Source organism: Geotrypetes seraphini, chromosome 12 (assembly GCF_902459505.1).
Source record: "Geotrypetes seraphini chromosome 12, aGeoSer1.1, whole genome shotgun sequence".
NCBI classification, from domain to species: domain Eukaryota; kingdom Metazoa; phylum Chordata; class Amphibia; order Gymnophiona; family Dermophiidae; genus Geotrypetes; species Geotrypetes seraphini.
In genome coordinates, this window is record NC_047095.1 from 68,287,141 (window position 1) to 68,313,995 (window position 26,855).

General features: G+C 44.9%; 1 protein-coding gene across 2 annotated transcripts in view; it reads left to right on the forward strand.

The window, feature by feature from the left end:
• The window catches only part of LOC117346336 (phosphatidylinositol 3-kinase regulatory subunit gamma), a 374,335-nt gene that overhangs the window by 291,553 nt on the left and 55,927 nt on the right, over positions 1-26,855 (forward strand). The window contains exons 7-9 of one of the 2 annotated variants that reach the window (XM_033915736.1): positions 10,688-10,717; positions 10,854-10,901; positions 17,332-17,476. In XM_033915736.1, coding sequence (XP_033771627.1) covers positions 10,688-10,717; positions 10,854-10,901; positions 17,332-17,476 — 223 coding nt within the window. Of the gene's footprint in view, positions 1-3,207; positions 4,170-10,687; positions 10,718-10,853; positions 10,902-17,331; positions 17,477-26,855 lie in introns of those variants that run through there. The other variant, XM_033915735.1, reaches the window with a different exon arrangement.

Genomic DNA, 26,855 nt, shown 5'->3' on the forward strand with positions numbered 1-26,855 from the left:
ACATCTCATTACTGGCAAACTTGTGATATTTATTTACACAAGCAGCTTGATATAAGGTGCAGCATCAGCTGTTCAGTATTCATGTCTCCAGTTGATGGTGGCAAGTCAACCATGCAGCTCCTGGACTCATTTTGGAAGAATACTACTAGGCCAATTTGGTGAAGTGGTACCCAGTTGAGATAGAAAAAAAAGAGCCTCTCCTTTTTTATATTTAAAAAAAAAAAAAAAAGACCACCTGAGAACCTAAACTAAAAGACCCACCTGTGGCTGGTATTGCACAGATGTCAGGCATGACCTCTATGACGATGAGGTTGCTGGTTCAAAACTCTTGAACTAGTAGTGGCAATGCCACCATGGACCAACGCAATCAAATATTTTCCTCATAAAAAATGCAAAACAGTTTATAACTTGAAGGGCTGACCATATTTCGATGTTAATGTATGCAATTACTATGGAAGCTTCAATGACCTTTGACCCTTATTTTCAGGCACGGTTTGCTTGGGTTGAAAAACAAAATCAACTTTTTCTGGAGGTCTGAAACATGCTCTATCTAATAGTTAGATTGAAAATTTTTCCAGAATATTCTTTTTTGTAAAAAAGCTGGTTAAAATACCCAGTTTTTGTCATTTTTAGAAAAAACAAAACTTTAAATTGAAATTATAAAGTAATGAGATTAGCTTATAAGTTGAAATTGTATATTTGGGAACAAAGTCATGCTACAAAATGACAGACAAAATTTTACGGGGTTAGTTTCATTATTAGAAGAGCCACAGAAGGCTAAACTTTGAAATTTGTTCGCATTGTTCATTTTTTAGGCCTACTTTGAGGCTTTTTACATACATCGGTTTCAAAAAATGAAAATCCGCATTAGTTCCATTGAATAAATCATAAAAGGTTGTATAAGATTGCCAAGTTTCATTTGTTTAGCTTCAATGGCCAAGGAAATATTTTGACTCAAATTTGCCAAATTTTTGCAGGGATATGGTCATGGTATGGTATCAAACAAAGAGCTTATCTCCACAAATATTCCACTGGTGGATCTTAAACTTTATTAGAGTTTGTTTGAGTCATGTAAGATTCAGCATACAAAATTTCATCAAACTTCATGATGGTGAGGTGGGGCACTTTTCTAAAATTAGACCACTTAACATGGAATGAATATAACTCAAGAGGAGTCCTTGCTTTTAGCATAAAAACCTGAGAACACTGTACAGTAAGCTGTAGCTGTATAATGAGATTTAGTCAGCACAATAAGAGCTTAATATGTAAAAGTATGATAACCAGTTCTATAGGGCTCCTTTTACAAAGGTGCATTAGGGCCTTAACGCACGGAATAGCGTGCGCTAAATTGCTAGACCTTAACGCCAGCATTGAGCTGTTGTTATTCTAGAAGCATACCGCGCGGTATAGCGGGTGGTAATTTTGTGCGTGCGCTAAAAATGCTAGCGCACCTTAGTAAAAGTTTCAAGTTTATTAAAAGTTTGTTATTCACGCAATAATTTCAATGCGTATGACAATAAAAAATTTTGGGGAGACAAAATAAAAACAATTTGTACAAGTAAACCTACAATGTATGTACACAAATAATTAGTGATACATAAGTGAAGAGGGGGTAAACTACAATTTTTAAGGAAAATAAAGATGCATTTAAAAGGAGCCCATAGTTTCACAAGATCTTTCTGAGGTGATCAAGATTGTTGAGCTTAATTATCAAAATCTCTTTTGGGGAGGGGGGAGGCTGTAGAGGGTTTCAATATTAACTGAGGAGGAGGAAGACAGAAGGCTGAACATTCACCTAGGATGCCAAATTCCTTTGCAGCAGCCTTGCTGGAGAAGTCTGTGTACAATTTATACGTGTTTAAATGTTATTTTTCTGTTCTTGGTGTCTAGTATTATTTTTGTGCTTGGGCTGGAATTATTCAACAGCAATAAATGTGAAGCTGTTTTGGCAGAAAATCGAGTAAATTTGAAACTTTAAAAAAAATAAATAAATAAGGATGATAGATATGAAAAGAGAATGAAGCGTGTCAGAGTCCCTAGATAAAACAAACTGGTAGCATATCACTGATTAGCTATCATACCCCCTATTTTATTAAAGTTGGCAGCACAGTTTGATGTGGTAAATGCTCTGATGCCCAAAGGCACTGAATGGGCATCAGAGCATCCATAGCTTTATAAAAGGGAGCTATAGTCAATAAAGTGTCTTCCGAGAAATGTAGTTACTACCTCCATGGGAAAGGGGGGGAAAACCCTCATGATTCTGGAGTGTAATTGTGAAAATCTCATGCGGGGACTTAAGATTATAGTAGCAAATGCCTCTGTAGAAAGAAGATAAAAAAGGTATATTTCAGAAATTGCAATTATTATTTATTGATCTAATACACTGCTTTTACCAATTAAGGACCTAAGCAGAGAACACAACAACTGAAAACAAACCACAGAAAGGAAAGGCCAATAGCAGAAGAAAAGTTCCAGAGAGAGAGAGAGAGAGTTAATGCCCAGGTTAATTCAATGCTGAATCATTAAGATACTGGGCTAGGCTGGAGATTATGTTTCTGCTTTCCTCCTTCTCCCTCCCTCCCTTATGGCTGTTGTAGGGAGGGTTTCCTCAATCTATACCTCAAAAGCCATTTTTGAGAAAATAAAAAAAAGGATGACATTTTCAAAGTGAAAAGAAATGCGCAACTAAAAAACCCCCAAAACAACCTACATGCATTTATATATATAAACCTTATACATAATTTGATATCTGAATTACTTTGTTCTGTCATTGTATATAATAACCCCCTTCCCCCCCCCCGGGTAAAACTTCTACCTGCCTTTCGCTGCATATTTACCTTTGCTCCAAGAAGGCACTTTTCACGTTATTAATTTATACAATGGCTACCTCCGATTTTTTTGATTTTTTTTTTTGCATGCTGCACATTAAATGAGGTACGGACTATACGCACCCCAATTATGTCAGATAACTGATCCTCCCCCATCCCAAAGCGCATCATTTTCACCCCCTTTTCTTTCTCTTTGTCCCGCTTAGTAACTGGTTTCAGCCAATCGGTGACGCCTATGCTGCTTTTCCCTCTCACCGATTGGCGGAGGCGCAGATCCAGTAAAAAGTCTCGCGCTTGGGAAGAAAGAAAGAAAGAAAAAGAGCAATTCTAAACAGCAGCAGTAGCCCAAAGTGCGCAGACTCGACGGCTAGGTCGGCTACAGGGGTGTGGGAGGTGGGACATGGAGTCATCTTTCTCCGTCGCTATTGGCTCGCGTGCTACACGCCATTGACTGCCCTCCTGCTGGCGCCCGGCCAAGCCCGGGAACGTACCACGTTTTTGCCTGACTGTTGGGGGGGGGGGGGGGGGCGAAGTCGGCGGGCGAACTTCGGCCGGCTGAGTTAGCGGCAGATGTCACCGGTTTCCCTTCGGCCGGCGACTTCTCGTCCTCTGTAAAACGACGGCTTTTCTGGGGCTTTGGCGAGGCGACAGGCGCGAGGGGTAGAAGTTCGTGCAACTCTGGTCCTCCCCCCCCCCCCCCTTCGCCCTTCCTTTGTTTCGGGCCTTTGTCGGCGCGCGCGGGGAGGGAGGGGGGCGTGGCCGGTGCCGGCAGTTTGCCGGTTCTTCCCCCTTCCCCTCCCCCCACCAGAAGCAGTTAAAAATGAAAGCTAAAGGGCCCTGGGCCGGAGACGTGAGCGGAGCCGGCAATTGGCGCTTATCTCAGTGACAGGGGGGAGGAAAAAAATTGGAATAAAACATAAGCGAACGAATGCTAACGAATTAACCAGTGGCCACCTCCAGCGGGGAGTGTAGGAAGCGGGACTAGCAGCCGGGCGCCTGTGACAGAAAGGCCGCGAGAAGTTTGTGCAGGATTTTGTTTGCCCCTCGCGCACGGAAGATTAAAAAAAAAAAAAAAAAGTCTTCCCTTAATCGCCCGGGAGTTCAGGAGCCCGTCGCTCGTTTGTCTTCGATGCCCGCAGCGCGCTTCGACGTTTCCCCGGCGAGGGCGGCCCGAGAGCCGATGAAAAGCTGCCCATAAGACGCGCTCGCAGCTGCCCGGGGGGGGGGAAGAAGCCATGTACAACACGGTGTGGAGGATGGAGCGAGACGAGGCGGACTGGAGGGAAGTGGTCATGCCCTATTCCACCGAGCTCATATTTTATATTGAAATGGATCCTCCAGGTATTGGGAACGGGCAGCTCTTCGGGGGGTGGGGGGGAAGGGATATTAGGTAGATCTCTCTCTCTCTCTGTTCATGCTTTTGAAAGACTTGGCTGCTCCCTTGCAGGTGGTTATTTCGTGCAGGAGAGCTTCCCCCCCCCCCCCGGTTATTCGCCAAAGGCTTTTGTTCTGGCGCTTCCCCCTCCCCCCTCTTAGTGGGGGGGGGGAAGGTCTCTCGCCTGTGGCTGCAAAATTAAAGGGTGAAAAAAGCATTATTTTTTCATAAAAGGTGAATTTAGTGTGGGACTGAAGCCGTTTTCTGCGACAGTCCCTGAACTGGGGGGGGGGAGGGTTTTTTTTTAAAAAAGATATATGTGCATTGTGTGAAAAGGTGGCAATGGACCTTTTGCATAAACGGGACTTGGTGGAGAGAAACCCCAATCTGCGATGTGTAATGTAGGTGTAACTTAGGTGGCCGAGTTGGACTCGGGAGTTTCGGCAGCCCTTTTTTGCAATTGCGTTGCACTTGTGCGGTCCCGGGCTTGGCCCGCTTCTGCTGCTTTGCCCCGGCTTCTAAGTCTGCAAAGTGACCGCGAAGTCCTTTTAAAAGTTCCTCGTGATCTTTTTCCTTTTCCAAAATCGGAAAGCCAGCTTTTTATTAGGACTGTAGCTGTTGAGCAAGTTGCAGAGCTGCTAGGAAGGGCTATATGCGTGCTTTTTTTGTATATTGCCTTGCATTGCTTTCCTAACAGGAGAGTTCTACGGGCAATCATGGGTTAAGCCTGTAGGCCTTGCTGCGTTTTAAAGAGACGGTCTCTCGATAATGCTCTGATTGTTCAGTACTGTAGGACAGTAGTAATGTGAAGGAGCCTGATCGTTAAAAGTACAGAAATCAACCTAGTAGACGGTAAAAGACACAATAGAAAAGTGCAGCCTTGTATTTTGCTCCACCTGTAAATGTAGATACTGCCCTGGTAATTCATCGACCTTTTCCTGGTGACAACGTTTTTTGGATGTTTGAGAAGCAAAGGAAGACCAAACTTATCTTTGCTCTTCCAGCTGCCAAGGCAACACTGCCTAGTAACTGCAAGGAAAGTCTTATTGGAGACTAATTTCAAAAGTGCTGCAGCTTGGCCAGTAGAGGTCGCCCGTACAGTGAAAATCTTCCTCCGGGGCCCAAGAACCTCATAGCTTGAACCTTCCTGTTGCAACATGTGTGGCCTTCTCCCCACAATGCCAAAACTAAGCCACGGAGTTGCTTGTATGTCCATTACAATTGTAGTAATTAAACTTTTGGAATCTGCAGACTGTTGAATTTTGTTTACCTGGCGAATGCCACGTTTTACAGTACCCAACTTGGAATCAAAACTAAAATTGTACTACTGCTTAGGCAAGGAAATAAACGGTTTGGCTGTATTTCTCCTCTGTTATATGCCCAAGCCCTATTGTCCTCTACCAAACAATTTAAGCAAATCTGGTTATTTAATTATTATTGAATTTTCTATATACAGAATTTGGGAGAAAGCGTTAACATATTTACACATGGAAGGATGATAATCTTAATATTGAAAATATTCTACATGATCAGTTTTTGTAATACCCCTGTCAAAGTAATTCAGCTTCTTCTATCAAAAATGCCAGAGTACCTGAATAAATTCTTGTAAACTGTTCTGATTTCTCCTGGGAGAAGGGTATAGAAAACGGAGGAAATAAAGGCTAATGTACCGATATGCGGGATATAAATATTTTAAATAAATGTTTGTGTTGTCTTGCAAGTACAGGTTGCTAGACATTATATTTTGGACATCTTAAAGATGAAAATAAAACTTAAAAGGGTTCAAAATAAAGCAGTCCCTTAAGTGTAATTTTTTTGTGTTCATGGTCATGCCAGACACAATTGAAGAGTCCAGCTCATTTTGAATCTGTTGAATACTAAATTTAGAAATGTTGCTCAGTTATTCCCTGTCTTACAACAACAACAAAAAAAAAGAATACTGATTTAAGGTGTTATGGTATTTCATTTACACTTCCAAAAGGAAGAAAAGAATTGCTTTCAGCATTTTGTTTGGGTACAAACTACAAAAGTATAGTATTTTTACAAGAACTTGTTTTTGTTTTGTAATTGAATTGGAGGAATAGCCTGAATTTAATGGCTGAGGCAACTTGTCTCATCAGTGGTACTGTAGCCAAAGGGTCCTTTTATGAATGTGTGCTGCCATGCTGTTCTGCAAGTTAAATTCAGAGCCACTCATTCCCATGGGCAGCTCAGCAGCACATCTTTGTAAAAGCTAGCGTAACCAGGTTTACATTCCAGAAGGGAAACTTTTTGGCCAGTCCTGGATTTCTGCCATCCTCATCCTGGTGCATTATGGGACCTGCAGCACTGAATTTCATTGGATAGAATCTTGGACTAAAAATACTACACTGTCTAGAGCAGGGCTGCTCAAGTCCGGTCCTCGAGATCTACTGGCAGGCCAGGTTTTCAAGATATCCACAATGAATATGCATGAGAGAGATTTGCATACCAAGAACGCAGTGTAGGCAAATCTTTCTCATGCATATTCATTGTGGATATCCTGAAAACTTGGACTGCCAGTAGATCTCGAGGACCGGATTTGGGCAGCCCTGGTCTAGAGGTTTTGTTGTCTAGCGTGACTGTTTTAAATTGAGTGTTCTTTTGTAACTCAGAACTGTAGGATGTAAGTGCGTAAGACCTTTTCTTCCATAAACTATTTTTTCACTCTACTGAAAAATCTTACTACTTTCATTTTGTTTTACTTTGTCAAACTCATTCATAACTGGATTTCATTTCTTAGACAACACTTTTTTCCCCCAGTAATTGCCCTCTTTAAGGATGAAGTAACTTTGCAAAAGAACAATACTTGGGTATTATTTCAATAACTAATCGTCACCTTTCACATTCCATGAATGTTTGTGCTTCAGTTTTGTACTACCCTGTTTCCCCGAAAATAAGCCCTAGAATGACTTTTTAAAGATGCTCCTAATAAAGCCCTACCCCAAAAATAAGCCCTAGCTAAGATTGACCCCTGAAGCCTCCCCGACTCCATCCCTGACACTAGTGCTGCCTGATTTGCCAATCATCTTTCCCTCTCCTCCACCCCAATTCTTCCCCTTTCCTTTCTCCTCCCCCCCCCCCCCCATGTGCAGCATCTTTACTCGCCTCTCAACCATCCCCTTGTGCAGCAGCTCCCGAGTCCTCCAAAAACAGCAACAGCGCTCTAAACAGGCTGCTTTGCTGGCAGATGATACATAACCTCTCGGGTTATGCAAGGAGTCTCAGGTCCCCCACTGAAAGGCTTTTCAGACTTTGTTGGTCTATTGGAAAACCTATTTAACAGGACCAGGAAGCGCTGCATTTCCTTTAGGCGCACCTTTAGGGGGATCCTTCTAAGCGGGTGGCTTCCAGGGTCAGTGACACTTTGTAGCAGGACTGGGATGATTGGAAGTCCGTTTCCATGCCTTTTATCTCGGGGCTCTTCTGCAATTAGATGATGTGGGATCCCTTTTGGGGTCCAGTAGCCAGGGGGCAGGAGTGGTGACAGATCACAGTGGTGATCCCTCCATGCTTCTCCTTTTCAGTTTAGCTTCAGTTTCCCATGTTCTACTACTACTAATTATTTCTATAGCGCTACCAGATATACGTAGCGTTGTACAGAGTCACGAAGAAGATGGTCCCTGCTCGAAGGAATTTACAATCTAAACAGACAAAACAAATAGGATGCCATGGATACAGTTTAGGGTACCATGACAGTTAAGGTGAATGATTAATAAATTGCTGGCTAGGTTATCATTTCTGTCTATTGAAGCTCGATGCCCAGCAGCACTCCACCTAGCAGTGCTCCATCATTTGCGGCACTAATGTACAGATGAACTTTTTTCCTGCTCATCTGGGTCTTACTTCCTTGGTCACTGACCAGTGGGAAATCTCTGAAAGCTCTCTTAGGGTGGCCAAAGCTATGTCTCGGCTCTGGACTTCCAGCAGTTGTTTGTCCAGCCAAAGGTGGATTCCACAGTGGTGTAGATGACCAAACACACCTCCCTTTCTAGTGAAGGTAGAGTGATGTTGAAGGATGCACAAGACTGTAGAGTGGATGTGATCCTGAAAGGATAGTTTGAAGCGCTGACTTTGGGTGTCAAAGCTGCATCAGCTGCCTCCTTGTAGCAAGAGCCTGCCATACCAGACTGCGGACTTCTTCCTCGGAGTTTTGGAACTCCTGTCCCCACATGATTGAGGGTATGGCTTATGTGGTCAATGTTCTTTTGACATCAGAGTTCTGAGCAAGGTTTCAGATTATTCTATTTCTGCCTGTTGGATGCTCTGGATCAGACAGTGGGTGGGCAACTCAGCCTCCAAGGCCACGCAGCAGAGTACCCTTCAAGGGGTAGATGCTGTTTGGCAAAGGACTTGACAACCTCCCTGGCCAGTGTGGCAGATCGCTACCCCAAATCCCTCCTAGTTAGTAGGAGCCGTTGGCATGTGCTGGGCAGTAGAGGCGATTTTCATGCCTCTAGGAGAGACAGTTTTCCCATGCTACTCTTCTCAGAAGTGCTTTCAGGGGTTCAGACAGATTTGGCAGTTATAGGTGCCTGCAACCCGCTGGTGCCTGTGGTGGCTCGACCTCAAGAAACAACAGTGTTGCCAGGAAGATGGCCGCTCCTCATATCGGAAGGCAGCTGTTGGCATTCTTGGACAAATGGGAAAAGATCTCGTCCAACATTGGGTGCTAGACATTATCAGGGAGGGACTCGGGATCGAACTTTCTCAGCCCCCTCCAGATCTGTTCTTGACTCTCCAGCATTTGTTAAACATTTTTAATTTGTATTCCTTAGCAACAGCAGCAGATGAATCCAGAGACTAGTGGCATAGCACATATCTAACAGAAGGTGGAGATAGAGAAACTGATTGACAGGTGGTCCTATTGGCTGGCATACCCCTTGTATTCTCAGTATGCTCTATCTCCAGCAGGTGGACAGTCTTTATTCAACTAGCTCCTGAATTCTGACCGTGACTGGACAATTTTCTCCAATTGGGAATTCCGTTCAGTGAAACAGGGGTGTCCGGCTGAACAGTGCCGGCTTTGAGAGTTTCACCTGGGTCCCCTCCCCCAGGTTCTTGCTCTACCCTCCCCTCCAGTGGACGGAGAGGTATTGGTAATTCTCTCAATTTTTTCTTTTTTCCCAATTAAAAAAAAAAAAAAAGAGAGAGAGAGAGAGAACAATGTTGCTGTAGTTGGACTGGGCTTTGCTGACAGTCTCCAGGCTACAACTACCAGTCTTGGCAAATTTCCTGTCAGTTTTGGTAAGAGCAATTTTAGTTTGTTTGTGTATCAGCCAATTTCTGTCAGTTTGCGCGATTCAGTAGCGTTTGTATATCTGCCGGTTTCTGACAGTTTGCGTGATTCAGTAGTGTATCAGCTGTGTTTGCCGGTTTCTGTCAGTTTGAGTTAAGTATTTTATCAGCTGCTTGTGTGGGCGGCGCGTATTCGCTTCATCATCATGGCGTCTGAGGCAGTGAAAAGATGTTCGTGCTTTGGGAAATGCCGAACGTTATCGGGCCTGTGTGCGACCGGCTGCACAGACGCTGCAGGGGAGGAATTGCACTTGCACTCTGGGGGGGGGGGGAGGGGGCTCTGGGTATGAAATTAACAAGGCCGTTGAAGGAGCTGATTTTTCCCACGCATGGGAGGCATGCGCTGTCGGGAGCACCTCAACATTCATTGAGTTCCTCCTCCCTGGGTCTGACTTTTGGGGCAGACGCCGCCGGTATTAGACAGATTTTTGCGCAGTGTCACAGCAAAACAGGCGTGCGCTTGGCTTTCCAGCGCTGGCGGGAGAGCCACAGCGTTCAGTTTGTTTTTCCAGCTGACTTTTGTCAGTCTTCTGCAGCTTCTCTGTCTTCATGGTCAGACACGTGGGGAGTGTTTTAACAGCTTTAGGCACGATTGCGGCGATCTAGCTTAGTGTGTGTGTCACTGTATGCACTTCAAGTGAACCAGCTACATTAATAGGACCTGTACTGTTAGGCCTCAGGTCGCTTTAGAGAGAGATTCTGGCTTGTGGTAGGCCACCCAGTCTCTGTTTATTTCCAGAATGGGTAGACAGAAGGCAAATCGCAGCACAGTGATGTAAGCGGCAAGAGAGTACCCTGTGCTTCATACAGGTATCTCCTCATCTCTTGGGGTACTTCAAGGGTAAGGTTATGTATGTTTGCATGTTTCCTTTTCTGTGCCTTTGTGCAGCGCTGCCTGTGTCTGGTAGTGCTATAGAAATAATTACTGCACAAATGGAACAGTCTCTATGGGCCTAATGGCTCTTCTCATTTTCCTGAGGGCAACACTGTCTTTCTGTAAGTCTAGGGTGCCAGGACCTATAGGTTTCAGCACTTATCACGCCAGATTCTCAGGTGGCCAAGGGCTGTGCGGCTACTTCTAACCAGGGGGCAACTTTCCTATTTTTTCAAACCCACAGGGTAGCAAACCCTATGTGGCTGTTGGAATCATCCTTGGAGTTCTATTTAGGAGTGAAAGTCTCGTCTTCTAGCTGCCAAAGTGCAGCTCATTTCCTATAGAGCGGTAAATTCAGCTTCCAGATTATGCCTAGTGTGCTTTCCCTTTAAGGGCAGTAGGTTCTTGGAGAAGCTTGCATGGAGTTAATACTGGATTTTAGGGTTTCCGGATAACAGAGGTTACAGCACCTTAATCCTAGAAGTTCTTTTATGTACTCACCATAACGGTTCTGTTTTTAGAATTCTAACATGTTCCTTCTTGCATCGCAACACTGGATTTTTCACAGGAGAGTTACTTTTCTTCTTCCAGAAATTACAACTATACTCTAGTCCATTCCCTGACATTCTGTGTTTCACTCTGAAGGGGGTCTTGATTTCCTCAGCGCTTTAGGCTTTCTCGTGGAGACGGGGACACTATGATGTCAGTTCAGGGGTCTTTCGACATTATTCAGGGTGATTGCAACTTTGAATCCTTTTCCCCCATTTCAGATTCTTTCTTGGGGTCACCGTGTATTCAGCTTCCAAAAGGTTGCATCGCTGCGAGACCCTCTACGTGTTACTGGAACTCAAGATAGTTTCGAAAGAACTGAAACTACTAAGGGAAGTTATTCCAGTTATTTCATAGTGCCCAAAAACAGAGAATTAGTCAGACTGGAGCTTGATCTCTTATGGGTCAATTAGTTTCTCAGACTTAAACTCAGTTTTTGCTTGGAAAAATCTATTTACATCTTCCTAATGTCACTGCTTCAGCAGTATCTTCGCTCGACTGTTCTCGAGTAGCACTATCAGTTTCGACTGATGCAAATTGGCCTAGCCACAGTTCATGAGAATTTTAGAACACTAGTGTAGTGGTGGTATTTTTTGCGCAATGAGGGGATTCAAGTACATTCTTTCTTGGTAGACTGGTTGATTTGGATGTTTTCCAGCAAGGTCAGTTTATCAAACACAAACAGGTGATTTCTTTTCTTCATTCTTTGGATGTGAATCTTCAAATTTACAAAAAGCTCTCTTGTCCTGTGCCAATTATTGGAATATCTGGCGATGTTCCTCGTCACGAAGGTAAGGAATATGATTCTTCCCAGAGACCGGGGAGACAGGTTACAGTCTCAGGTTCGCCGCCTTCTTTAGTCACCAAGAACAAGAGTATGGGATTCTATACAGGTTCTAAGATCCATGGTGGTGATTCCATTGGGACCCTTTGCTCGCTTTCACGCGAGAATGCCGATTGTTTTCTGTATCTCAAAGCTTCAATAGTAGTATCTAGTAGGCTCCTCGAGCATCTCTGCATAATTTAGTGGCTCAGTGAGATCAGTCTGTTCAGAGACATACCAAGGTCTTTGCTGGACTGGCTCATAGTCACCAAGCATGCCAGGCTGTGGGGGTTGGGGGGACTCAGTGCCTTCAATCCTCAACGCAAGGAGTCTGGTCTCAAGAGGAGACTAAGTGCTCGTTCATTCATCTAGAGCTGTGAATGATCAGACTAGCACTTCAGCAGTTTCAGATCATGTTGCCGGCCTGACGATAAGTCTTTTTGGATAGTGTCAGGGTGGTAGTATTTCTCAACAGCCAGAGAGGTACTGGAAGTCCTCAGCAAGCAAGAGTAAGAGTTCTTGCTTCAATGGGTGGAATGTCATCTTCCTCTTCTGTAGGTGTCTCATTTTCAGGACAGGAAAAGGGTTTACATAGCCTTCCTCACCAAAATCTTCTACATCCTGCAAATTGGGAACTTCTTAAGCAGATGCAGAGAGTGGTAGTCAGAGGGGGTAGGAGTGTTGCTTCTTTCTCACCTCTGGTTTGTCTTAAAGTGTTTCCCATGCCCGATGATTGGATGAGTATCTCAGGCTCGCTTTCAGGCCATGGTAATCATACTATCTCCAGACTCTCTGCACCATCCATGGTATGCGGATCTGAGGGGTATTTAGAATTCCCAACTGTTAAGGTTCCCGGTTACTTTGAATTTTCTCTCCCAGGGTCCGATCAACATGGAAATTCGTATCACTCTGGTATTATGACCTAGCTCTTAAAAAGTCACACCTGGGGTGTCGGGGGTTATGTAGAGCAGATTATTTCTTCTCTTTTCCAGGCAATACAGACATCTTCATCTGGCTTACACTAATGTCTGGAGAATTTTCGATTCTTCAATAGTTCTCAGGGTATGCCACCCTTCAAGACATCTGTCTTATATTCTTTCTTTTTTCCCACAAGGGTATTGCTGAGGGTTTTACTATTTAATTTCCTTCAGCTTCAAGTGGCAATCATAGCTTGTTACAAGGGCCAGCTATCTCGCTCTTCTCTTGCTTTTCAGCCTGATGTAGTTCAGTTCCTAATAGGACTACAGCACATTTGTACATCTGATAAGAAGCCCTGTCCGGAGTAAAGTCTTAAAGTAGTTCTTTGCAGTTTGCAGAAGAACCTGTTTGCACCTTTATCTAATCACACTCTAACAGATGTGATGTTGAAAACACTGTTCCTTGTGACCATAGCTTCGGCTTGGAGGGTTTTCTGTGTTTGCAGGCCTAGTCCTGCGGGAATTCTTTTTTGTGAATTATGGTAAGATTAATCAATTTTTCCTGGAAGTGTTTTAGTATATCATGGTAGAAATGGAGTAAGAGAAATTTGTCCAAGAGATAAAGTTTTGATTGACTTCCTAAAAGCTTGGTAAGAGAGAGCGTTTGAGATAAAATTGGTTAAACATTTATTCTATTTGCCTGCTTGGAATGATAGTGTTCTATCGAGGAATCTTGTAGATGCAGCCCTTCAAGGATGGGAAAGCGAACAAGTAGGCACTACGTGTACAAGTTGTGCCTGGAAAATCGAAATTATGAGATAGATTGGGGATGAACCTGTTATGGTTTTGAAGCAAAGGCAAGCAAACTTAAAAATGGGCAGCCAGTGTAGTTTTTTGTAATATGGGCGTACATGATCCGATTTCTTGAGACCGTAGATGAGATGAACTGCTGCGGTCTGAACGATTCTCAGTCGTTTGGTTTTCTTAAAAGATCCCAAGTATATAATATTGCAATAGTCTAAGATACTTAAGATCAAAGATTAAACCAGCAGTTGAAAAGAGAAGTCAAGTAGTGTTTAATGGTGCAAAGTTTCCATAAAGTGAAAACATTTTTTTAACCTGAGAGTTAGTGTGATCTTTGAAAGTCAAGTTTCAGTCCAAGATGACACCCAAGATTTTGATGGTAGAATTAATTGGGTGGTCTGACCCATTTAACCTCAAAGAGGTATATATGCAGGTTTCTAACAACTTTAGAAGTTCAGATCTCCTCTTTGTGTTGTTCAAGGGACACGACAATGGTAAGGCAACGTCCAAAGCCTCAATCTCTCGATGGGTCCAAGACACCATTACTTTCGCTTATTGGATTGCAGGGAATAGTTACCGGACAAACTTCATCCTTGGAGGAGACTTCTCGAGCGGATACTCACTCTTCTAAGAATACTTTTTCTAAGCAGTATTGGTTGGATGTGGTAGCGCGTGCGGAATCTGCTTTTGGTGCTTTGGTTATTGCGGAGGCGGAGTTAGCTTCCCACCCAGATTGAGGATTGCTTTGCTACATCCCACTAGTCTCTGGATTCATCTGCTGCTGCTAAGGAAGGAAAAATTATGTTCTTACCGGTTAATTTTCTTTCCTTTAGACAGCAGATGAATCCAGAGCCCCATTCTTTTGGGATTTTGTCTGTTGGTTTGTCTTTTGCAAGTTTCAGAAGTTTTGCTATAGTTGATAGTTGTATTATTACCTTTTGAAATTTGTTATGGGAAATAATTTTTTTAAATGCAAAGCAGATGTACTGGTTCCAGATGCTTGGGCAAGGAGCAAAACTGAGAATACAGGGTGTATGCCAGCCAGTAGGACCACCTGTTAATCAGTTTCTGTATCTCCATCTGCTGGTAGATATATGCTATCCCACTAGTCTCTGGATTCATCTGCTGCGTCTAAAGCACAGGTGTCAAAGTCGGTCCTCGAGGGCCAGAATCCAGTCGGGTTTTCAGGATTTCCCCAATGAATCTGCATGAGATCTATTTGCATGCACTGCTTTCAATGCATATTCATTGGGGAAATCCTGAAAACCCGACTGGATTCCAGCCCTCGAGGAGGGACTTTGACACCCCTGGTCTAAAGGAAAGAAAATTAACAGGTAAGAACATTTTTCATTCCCTCCTTTTTTAATTGTATTATATTTTATATCGCTTAGAATGTTAGTAGACAATTAATCAAATTTTTAATAGACCTTGAAACTTTGATGGCCAGAAAAGGAGGTCAGTCTGAGTGATAGTGTAATGACTCTTAGACATTCATGACCTAGAACCTGTTCCTGAAGACTAATCTGGATCAGGCAGATACTTCATAGTGCCAAAGGCACAGAAGATTAGAGGCCATTCTGGATTTGAAGTCTGTAAACGAGGCCCTAAAGGTCCCCCACTTTCGTATGGCAACGGTCATAGCGACTGTGATTCCATTAGAGTTCCTCGTCTCTCTGCATTTGAAAGAGGCGTATCTGCACATCCCCATCTTTCTGGTTCACAGGAGATATCTGATATGTCATGTACTCCTTCGCCACTTCCATTTGCGACACTCACCTTCGGTTTGGCCACGGTGCCCTGTACCTTTACCAAGGTGATGGTTGTAGTGGCCCACCCTCTCCAAATGGATGTCTAGGTGCATCCTTACCTGGATGATTGGCTGATCAGGGCCCTTTCTCTGGAGGACTGAGAGTGTGCAGTTCAGCAAGCAGTGAGCCTCTTATAGGACCTGGGCTAGGTAGTCAGCTTCCAAAAAAAGTCATCTTCACTGACTCGGTGCTTGGATTATCTGGGAGCTTCTGACGCAGCTCAAGAAGCAGATCCTAGAGATCTTAGCCCATCTGAGCATCACGACCTGGCAGTATCTGCAGCTGCTGAGCTTAATGGTGGCCTCCTTGGAAGTGGTACCCTGGGTGAGGGCTCATGGATGTCCCCTCCATTACTCCCTTTTGTCCAGTTGGTCTCCATAACATCACTCACTGGACAGCAGAATGAAGTGCAGCTTGCGTTGGTGACTCATGGGTGACTCGCAACTAATGCCAACCTCAACAGCCCTCTGTGGTTGCCCTCTCCAGGGCAAGTTGTCTCCATCAGAGAGCAAGTGGTCTCAGTCATCTGGAACTGAGAGCCATTTGTTTGGCCTTGCAACAGTTGCAGTCTTAACTGATAGGGAAAGCAGTTGGGGTGTTTTCGGACAACACCACTGCGGTATCTTATATAAGCAGGGTGGCACTAGAAGCGCTTCCCTTCACTTGGAAGCCTGGATGTTATTCCAGTGGGCAGAACTTTACTTGCAAGTGCTCTCTGCTACCCACGTAGCAGGAGTAAAGAATGTCCAAGCTGACTTTCTCAACCGGCAGACTCTGAATCTTGGAGAGTGGTTCTCTGTTTCAGAAGACGTTTTCTCTCTAGTATGGCACCACCTTGGTATGTCAGCTTCGGTACAGACTTGTATATTTGCAACAGAACGACAGATCTTAGCTCAATCTGGGTTCTGTTAGGATACACAGGAGTCCGTATTACTCTCCCTGTGGGGATTGTTGTGATTCGCCTGATTTCTGCCTCTGACATTGCCAGTTTCTGTCTCGGAACCTCTGCTACTATACCTAAGATTAAGAAAAGATGTGTTTCAGGTACTTGGGGGTAGGGGACCCTTTCTCTTTTAAGGGTCCTTAGCAGATTGTTGCTCATGCGAGTGATTTATTGTTCTATGTTTATTGATCATTGTTCTATTTTCTAAGTTTCAGAGCAGAATGTTTCTTGCTGGTGAAGTTCCCTGTGCCTCTCCTCTTTTCTTAAATTTAAGTGGAGTTTGATTGTTTTGGTACCAACTGAGGAGGTGCTGTGGTCCACTGCAGAAGTGGAGGACTTTCAAATTCTTAAAGTGATACTCTTCTGCAGTTTGCAGAAAATGGGAATCGGCAGCTCAAGTACGTACTCCTGTGTATCGTAACAACCCAGATTATCAAAGTAAGAACTTAATCTGTAGGTCCATGTTATTTATTTAGTAAGCTTATGAATCATATACTCATACCCCTGGAATTTAAAAAGGTCACCCCAAAATTGGGCATGGATCCCAGATCTGTGCAAAAAATAACTAATAAGACTCCAATAATTTAATCATTGGAACTAGCAAGCACTTAATTGGCACTGATGCTATAATGCAAAAATGAGCACATAAATCGGATTGTGCCCACCCCCAAAAAGGGGCATGGCCATGGGGAAGGAGGGCATGAGCAGATTAGAGGCATGATGCATGCAATGCTACAGAATAACATGTTTCAAGTTTATTAAAATTTGATAAACTGCCTTATCAAAAATTCAAAAATTAATACATAAAATCATCGTATTAAGGGGAAAATAATAAAAACAACACTATACTAACGGGGAAATGTTCCCAGTTTGCAAGCCAGGATTTAGACCAGGTTTCAGCTAGTGTAAATACTTGTGTTCAAAGTTGAGTGTCAAATTCCATGCTCAGTGCTATTATATAAATTTGCTAATCCCTTTTATAGCATTGCATGTCGAATTTTATTAGCACTTAATTTTGAACACCATTTATTGAATCTGGCGCTATGTATGCAAGGCTAAACTGAACATTTTATTTTCACGTTTTGCATAAACAGATGATGGCAGCATGCCTTTTTATTTTCTTCCAGCTCTTCCTCCGAAACCACCAAAATTAGTGACTCCAGCAAATACAAATGGATTCAAAGATGGCTCAAACTGTTCACTTCAAGATGCTGAATGGTACTGGGGTGATATTTCAAGGTAACCATGAGATTACAGAATTGGACACTGAATTAGGTCTGCTAAACTATATCTTAAAAAACTTATTTTGAACCAGCCAATGGTTTAAAATGTGCTTAGTCTGGCTTAAGGGGACAGGGTGATGTGGGAACTGAGTAGTCTTCAATTCTCTTTGACTTATTATTTGCCACTGTGTGAATGAGTACAGTCACATTACGTTACATTGGTGTCTTTTATTCCGTCAATACCTTGGAGTTCTAGGCAGATTACAAAAAGAGGAAATTCTGGTCATATCCAGAAGATGAAAAGATAACTATTTGGTTGGAATGTTTAGGGTCTGGAGATAGATTGAGGTAATCAGTTATATCAGGAGCTTGTCTTGATAAATTTCCTGAATAACGTAGTTTTTATTTTTCTTCTGATGGTTTTGTAGTTTGGTGCTGAGATCAGTAAATAGGAGAGGTGGCTCTCTAGTTTCGCTGCTTGCGTGGCGAGTAGCCTGTCATGCATTTTCTTTCGCTGTATGCCTTTAATTGGGGGGTGAGTGATGGGTGTCTCTGTTTTTCTTGGTCTGGATGAGTTGTTCCAAGTTAGGCGATTGTTCAAGTAGGCTGGTCCATTGCCATTTAGGGCTTTGAAAAGCGTGCAGTAGAATTTGAAAAGTATTCATGCTTGTACTGGGAGCCAGTGTGTGACTAAGTAGGTGGCGGTGATGTGGTCATTCTTCAGTGAGTAGATCAGTCTGAGGGCTGTGTTTGGCACTGTTTGTAGTTTTATCGTGGTGGTATAGGATGTTGCAGTAGTCTAAGAGTCCTGATATTAGGGCCTGGACCAGAAGTCTGAATTGTGTTTTATCTAAGTACTAGTCAAAGCCCGTTACATTAACGGGTGCTAGAATATATGTCTATCTCTTCTTTCTTTCTGTCTCTCTCCCTACCCCTGTGTCAACTTACTTGGACAAATTCAACATCCTAAACGACAACCAGTCAGGTTTCCGCCCTGGACACAGCACTGAAACCATCATCGCTTCTTTGGTAGATTACCTTCACAACCTGTTCAGCCAAGTGATCTTAGTAGCGCCTTTGACTTGGTTGATCATGCCATTCTTCTGGACTGTTTGGAATCTATCGGCCTCTCAGGCAACGTGTTAAAATGGTTCCAGGGTTTCCTAGGTCAACGCGCCTACCAAGTCTACAGCGACAACTCCCATTCCGCCAGCTGGGCCAACACCTACGGAGTCCCACAGGGCTCCCCCCTGTCCCCCACGCTGTTCAATATCTACCTGGTCGCCCTAGGGAATCTACTGCTAAACTTGAAGATCAAATTTTACATCTATGCTGATGACATCACCTTAGTCTTCCCCCTCTCCAACATAACCCCCGAGATAAACAACCACCTAGCTTCAATCCTAACGCAAATCGAACTATGGATGGCCGACTTCAAACTGAAACTCAACTCAGATAAAACCAAATTCTTCCTGGCAAGCCCAAACGACAAAATCAAAGACACCTCAATCTCCCTGAATGGTCAAGTCTTTCCCTTAACAAACTCCTTAAAAATCCTCGGAGTGACTCTCGACCGCAACCTTACCTTTGAAGCTCACACCGACCTTCTGGTCAAAAAAAGCTTCGCCACCTTATGGAAGCTAAGATCCATCAGAAAATACTTTGACGCCCCCTCATTCCGCCTACTTGTGCAATCCTCCATCTTAAGTCTAATCGACTACTGCAACATCATCTACCTGGGATCTTTCAAAAAAACCACACAAATTGCGAATCATTCAAAACACGGCAATCCGACTGATCTTCGGACTAAAAAAATGGGAACACATAACTCCCTATTACCACAAACTTCACTGGCTACTCCTGGAAGCAAGAGTGCTATTCAAGTTAGCCTGTTTCTGCTACAAATCCATCCTTGGCTTGGCCCCCCTTTACTTAGTACCCCATTTTATCCTAGACTGCCCATCCAAACTCGCACGTAGAACCCACCTGTTTAGCTACCCTACCCTAAGGACCTGCCGTTACAAAAGATATCTAAATAGAACTCTTGCCTTCCAAGCAGGTCAGCACAATAACTGGCTGGCCCACATCATCTCACGCACTTCATCCTACTTAAACTTCAGGAAACTACTAAAAACTAATCTGTTCACCCGATTCATACCCTAAAACCCCTATGCCCACCCTGGCCCCTTCTTTGCTGACTGAACCATCCTTCGCCGATTGCACCACTGCTCGCTGATTATTCTATTTTTTCTCTCTGTACCATTTTTTTTTTTCTCTGCCACCTATTTTCTCTGATTGTAACATTGAACCATTTTCGCTGATTGTCCAGCCCTTCTTCGTTGTAAACCGCCTCGAACTACTATGGCTTTGGCGGTATATAAGAAATAAAATTATTATTATTATTATTATTTTCCTTTCTTTCTGTTTCCCTCCCCACTTCCCTGTGCAGCAGCCGCAGCATTCCATCTCCCATTTCTCTGTGCAGCAGCATTTTTTCCCTCTCCCCCCCCTTCCCTGTGCAGAAGCTGAAACAGCATTCCCTCCCCCTACATTTTCCTGTGCTGCAGCATTATCCCAGGACAAGCAGGCAGCATATTCCCACACATGGGTGACATCACCGACGGAGCCCTGCAGCGGACAGCCTCGAAAGCAAACTTGCTTGAAGATCTCGAGCTTTCGAGTGCTGCACCGTGCATGCGTGCGTGCCTTCCCGCCCAAACTAGGGGGAGCATCTCCTGTGAGGATCCTCAGTTCGTTTTTTCCGCGGAGCCAGGAAGACACGTTTTGCTCAGCTTCGCAGCGAAATTTCTGCCTTCTCTTCACCGCGGCTGCTTTTTCTTTTAAAAGTTCGGTCGCTGTGCTCAATTGTTTTCTTTCTTTTATTAAAAAAAGAAAAATAATAATAATAATATTTTCGTGTGTTTTTGTGCGGCTGGTGAGCCTTGGGCCTAGGCCCAACAACTCACTTTGTTCGGCACGGAATTTATTTTTTCTGTGTCCCGGCCTCTTACCTGATTTAAACGTTGTTATTCGTGCGGCAGGACGATTTCTATCACCGACCCTCATAGTCGGTGTATGGTCTGTTTGGGTCGCACTCATCATCCAGAGGACTGTGATCGCTGTCTGACCCTTCAGCCTCAGGCTTTTCGCCGCCACTTTGACAGGTTTCTTCAGCTATTCAACATGGAGCCTGAAAAAGCCTCGGCCTCGACTGTCTCGATACCGGCGGGACCTAAGGCCTCGTCTTCTGGGACAACCTCGGCCTCGACACCTGCCTCGGCCTCGAAGACCTCCGGGTCCTCTGCCTCGAAGGCCCCGGTGCTCTCGTCCTTGAAGTCTGCTTCTGGGGGTAGGTCTCCTGCTTCCTTTCCAGGTACCATGTCCAAGAAGCCGCCAGAGTCTCTCTCGACGCTACTCGGGGCTCCGGGTACCTCTATCCTCGAGACCTTTTGCAAAGCGTGCCTCCAAGTCTCGGGAATACTCTTAAATCGAGGTCGCCCTCCTTGGAGCGCACGGCAGCACCTGTACCACAGAATCCTTTGGTCTCGGTGCCAATGTTTGAAGATATGCTGAAGTCCATCTTGACTACACAGATTTCTTCTATAGTGGCTCAGTTGGTGCCTTCTTCGACCTTGCTTCGAGTAGACCAGCCTGAGCAGCAGACTGAGACCCTGCTACACCATCCACGGGGCAGGTCTCGTAAAAGAGTCTCTTCATCTGATTCATCACCGGATGTTGCTTCAAGATCCTCTTTGCCTCATCAGAAACAGAGGTCGAGGCCGTCGAGACACCTTCCTTCTAAGTCGGGGACTTCGAGGCACCGTCCTTGCTCTGACCCGAAGCTTCCCTCTTCTATCTCTTTGAGACATTCGAGGTCGAGGACTCCTCCCTCGAGGTCTTTACTTCGAGATGTTTCTCCTCTGCCTTCGAGACATTCCACTCCTCGGACTCCGAGAACATCTCCATCGAGGAGCTTGAAAAGGAAACACTCTTTTACTCCGCCACAAACTGGTAGTGGGGCTTCTTCGGTGACAGTACGGGTGGAATCAGAGCCAGTGTCCCAATATTCATGTGAGGCTTCACCTTCTTATTCTATAGCTCATCGCTCCAGGTCTGCCTCTCCGGAGGAAGCTTCTTCTTCCAAATCATCTTCCTTTGCCAAGTTTGTCTATGACATGGGGCAAGCTCTCCATTTAGATTTACATTCAGATTCCAAGTATACCCCGGAATATTTGGCAGACATGGAGCTTCCGCATCCTCTTAAAGAGAATTTGAGGCTGCCCATGACACCAGTGCTCAAACAGACCTTCATCCGAAATATGGAGACACTTTATTCGGTTACAGCTATTACATCAAATCTGGAATCACGCTACCGTACTGTACCCTGTAAGGGATTTGAGAAATCACAACTTTCCCATCAATCCTTGGTGGTGGAATCCTCTCTCAAGAAAGCCCACCCTTCTAAGGTGTCTGCAACTGTACCTCCTGGCCGTGAAGGACGTACTATGGACAAATTTGGTCATAGACTGTACCAAAATTCTATGATGGCGAACAGGATCTTGAATTACAATTATGTCATTACATCCTATTTTAATCATTTTTTGAAATTGTTCCCATCCTTTTATCCAGACTTGTCCAAGCACCGTCTCTCTGAGTTTAAACAAATCCTTCAACTGAGCATTATGGATTACAGAATTGTTACTCTTGCTTACAATCATAGCACACGTTGCTGCTAAGTCTTATGTCTGCTCATTGTATAATGCCTGGACAGCTGAACTCTGACATTACATTACAGTTATGCTCTACAGTTATATCCTCCTAAGCTGAACTGTTTGTACCTTTGTACCCTTTATATTGTATACACTGAATGCATTCATCATTCGTGCTCTGATTGTTATTGGATCTGTATTTTTTTTTTGATTCGCTGTATCCTTTCTGCTCAATAAAAATGAGTATATAAAAAAAAAAAAACCAAATCCTTCAAACTCTTTCCCAGTTGAGGCTTTTTATGTTGCAGGCATCTTATGATGCTTTTGAGCTTTCTTCGAGGGTGTCTGCTTTTGCTGTCGCTATGGGTCGCCTTGCCTGGCTTCGCATAGTAGACATGGATCCTAATTTACAAGACCGCCGTGCCAACTTACCTTGCCAAGGGAATGAGTTGTTCGACGACTCGATTGAAGCTGCTACTAAACGACTCTCAGAGCATGAACGCTCTTTTGCGTCGTTGATCAGGTCTAAGCCCAAACCACCTACTGCTTGGGCTTATAAACCACCTGCCCGTCATTATCCCATGAAGACCACTCCAGCCTTTTCTAGACCTCCTCCTCGACGTCCTCAGCAGCAACAACGCTCTCAGAAACCTCAGATGCCTGCTGTCGCCAAACTGGCTCTGTCTTTTTGACATTCCGGCCTTAAACATTCCAGCCTTCCTGCAGAATTCACCTCTGCCCATTGTAGGTCGTCTTTCTCTGTTTTCATCTCATTGGGAAACTATTACATCGGACCTCTGGGTGCTGACAACTATCCGCGAGGGATACTCTCTGTGCCTGCTTCAGGTGCCCCCAGATCACCCTCCAAGAGAGTGTCATTCCAGTCCCTCTCAACTCCCCCTTCTTCTTCAAGAGGCTCAAGCTCTCCTTCGCCTCCGAGCGGTGGAGGAGATTCCTGCTTCTCAACACAATCTAGGGTTCTACTCCAGGTATTTCCTGGTACCCAAGAAGACGGGGGATTTGCAACCCATTCTGGATCTTCGAGCCCTCAACAAATTTCTAGTCAAAGAGAAGTTTCGCATGCTCTCACTTCTGACCCTATACTCCATCATGGATCAGGGGGATTGGATGTGCTCACTGGATCTCAAAGAAGCTTATACTCGTATCCCTGTGCACCCCACTTTTCGCAAATATCTCAGGTTCAAGGTGTGGAACCTTCACCTTCAATACAGGGTTCTCCCCTTCGGCTTGGCAGCCTCCCCCAGGGTATTCACCAAATGTCTCGTTGTACTGGCTGCAGCCCTGCGATCTCAAGGGCTTCAGGTGTTTCCTTATCTGGACGATTGGCTGATCAAAGCACCTTCTCTTCAAGGAGTTGTGACAGCGACCCTTCAGACTATTTCTTTTTTTCAGAGTCTGGGGTTCCAAATCAACTTTTCCAAATCTCAGTTAGTTCCAACTCAGTCACTCCAGTTTATTGGAGCGATTCTGGATTCTGTAAACATGCGAGCGTTCCTTCCTCTGGATCGTCAGGAAACCCTCTTTCGATTCTGCCGGCAAGTGTCTTCCCTTTCGACACTCTCCGCCCATCAGATGATGGTTCTGCTCAGTCACATGGCATCCACGGTTCATGTGACCCCCCCCTGGCCAGACTTCACCTACGCATTCCTCAGTGGACCCTAGCGTCTCAATGGCAACAAGCTTTGGACCTGCCTTCACGTCATATAATGGTGACTCCTTTGTTAAAGAAGTCTCTCCGCTGGTGGATGCTCTCTTCCAATCTTTCCAGAGGTTTGCGGTTTCACAACCTTCCTCATCAGAAAGTACTCACGACGGATTCGTCAACGTACACATGGGGAGCCCATGTAGATGGTCTCCATACTCAAGGGTTGTGGACGTCAATAGATCGTCGATGTCATATCAATCTGTTGGAACTCAGAGCGATTTTCCTTGCCCTCAAAGCTTTTCTTTTCTTCATCTTCTTCACGACCAGGTGGTACTGGTTCGGACAGACAATCAAGTGGCCATGTATTTCAACAAATAGGGAGGGACGGGATCTCACTCTCTTTGTTAGGAAGCTCTCAGGTTGTGGCAATGGGCGATTTCTCACAACATCTTTCTCAGAGCTGTGTACATACAGGGTCATCAGAACTGTCTAGCAGACAAATTGAGCTGTCTGCTGCAACCTCACGAGTAGAAACTCAATTCTCCCACGTTTCGTCAGGTGTTTCTTCGCTGGGGGACCCCTCAGACCTTTTTGCATCGCCCAGCAACTTCAAACTACCTCTGTTCTGCTCCCGCATTTTCTCGCCTCATCGTCTCGAGGCGGATGCCTTTCTTCTCGACTGGAGGGGCCAGTTTCTTTATGCCTTCCCTCCATTTCCTCTGATTCTCAAGACTCTTGTCAAACTGAAGACGGAACGGGCCACTATGATTCTGATAGCTCCTCGATGGCCCAGACAACCGTGGTACTCCCTTCTACTTCAACTCAGTGTCAGGGAGCCTCTACTTCTACCGGTCTTTCCTTCTCTGCTCACTCAGAGTCAAGGGTCCTTGCTTCATCCCAATCTGCGGTCTCTACACTTGACAGCTTGGTACCTTTCTATGTAACAGACTCTTCTCAATTTTCTCGGTCTGTTCAAGATGTTTTTCTTGCTTCCAGGAAACCGTCCACTCGTCAATGTTATGGCCAAAAGTGGACTAGATTTTCTTCCTGGTGTTCCACTCGTCAGCTTCTTCCACATTCATCCTCCTTGGTGTCAGTCTTGGACTATTTGCTTCACTTGTCCCAGTCGGGCCTTCAATCTACTTCTATTCGAGTTCATCTCAGTGCTATTGCTGCTTTTCATCAGCCTCTGGATGGGAAACCTCTCTCTGCACATCCCATGGTTTCTCGATTTATGAAGGGGCTTTTTAATCTTCATCCACCTATTAAACCGCCTCCTGTGGTTTGGGATCTTAATGTTGTTCTGGCTCAATTGATGAAACCTTCCTTTGAACCTCTTGACAAGGCTCATCTCAAGTATCTCACTTGGAAAGCTGTATTCCTGATCGCACTCACTTCTGCTCGACGAGTTAGTGAGCTGCAAGCTTTAGTCTCGGACCCCCCTTTCACGGTTTTTCACCATAAGGTGGTTCTTCGTACACATCCGAAATTCTTACCTAAGGTGGTGTCGGAATTTCATATTAATCAGTCTATTGTTCTGCCAGTCTTTTTTCCTAAGCCGCATTCTCATCCTGGTGAGTCGGCACTTCATACTTTGGATTGTAAACGGGTATTAGCGTTTTATCTTCAACGTACTCAACCTCACAGAACATTTCCTCAACTCTTCATCTCTTTTGATCCGAATAGGTTAGGACGTCCTATCTTGAAGCGTACCCTCTCCAACTGGATGGCTGCTTGCATCTCTTTCTGTTATGCTCAGGCTGGTCTTCCTCTGCAAGGTCGAGTGATGGGCCACAAGGTTCGAGCTATGGCAGCATCTTTAGCATTCCTCAGATCAACTCCCATTGAGGAAATCTGCAAGGCTGCCACTTGGTCCTCAGTTCATACTTTCACTTCTCATTACTGTTTGGATACTTTATCCAGGAGGGATGGCCATTTTGGCCAATCTGTTTTGCAAAATCTTTTTTCTTAAATTGCCAACTTCCCTCCATCCCTTTTTACTTAGCTTGGAGGTCACCCATGTGTGGGAATATGCTGCCTCCTTGTCCTGGGATAAAGCACAGTTACTTACCGTAACGGTTGTTATCCAGGGACAGCAGGCAGATATTCCCACAACCCTCCCACCTCCCCTGGTTGGCTTCTTGGCTTGGTATCTGAACTGAGGATCCTCACAGGAGATGCGCCCCCTAGTTCGAGCGGGAAGGCATGCGCGCATGCGCGGTGCAGCACTCGAAAGCTCGATCTTCAAGCAAGTTTGCTTTCGAGGCTGTCTGCTGCGGGGCTCCGTCGGTGATGTCACCCATGTGTGGGAATATCTGCCTGCTATCCCTGAATAACAACCGTTATGGTAAGTAACTATGCTTTCCTTCCCTTCCATTTCCCTGTGCAGCAGCATTTTTTTCCCTCCCCCACACTTCCCTGTGCAGCAGCCACAGAATTCCCTCCCCCTCCATTTTCCTGTGCAGCAGCAGCATTTCTCCATCCCCCCTTCTCTTCTCATGGTCTGGCCGGCTCCCTTGCCGGAGTTATTTTTAAGTTAAAGGTGCCGCGACAGCTCCTCTAACGATTCCCACCTGCATCGGAAGTCTTCTCCGACGCAGGTGCGGCTCATGAGAGGAGCCTCCGCGGCACCTTTAAACTTAAAAATAACTCCGGCAAGGGAGCCAGCCAACTGGCAGTTAAATGAGAGCCACAGCTTCCTTAAACACATCCTCCCCCCTCCCCCCTTCCTTTCCTTCCCGCTGTCAGGCCGGCTGCCTTAGTCCATTGGCAGAATTATTTGTAAGTTGATCTAGTTGTTCGGTCTGGCCTGCTCCTTTAGTGCCTCGCCGTAGTGCATTTTTAAGTTCAAAGACGCGGCGGCGGCTACTCTCACAATCCCCGCCTGCGGTGGACTTCCGATGCAGGTGGAGATCATGAGAGGAAAGGAGCCGCCACCGCGTCTTTGAACTTAAAAATGCACTATGGCAAAGGTCTGACTGGGTCTCTTTTTTTTTTTTTTTTCTTCTTTCCCTTCTCTG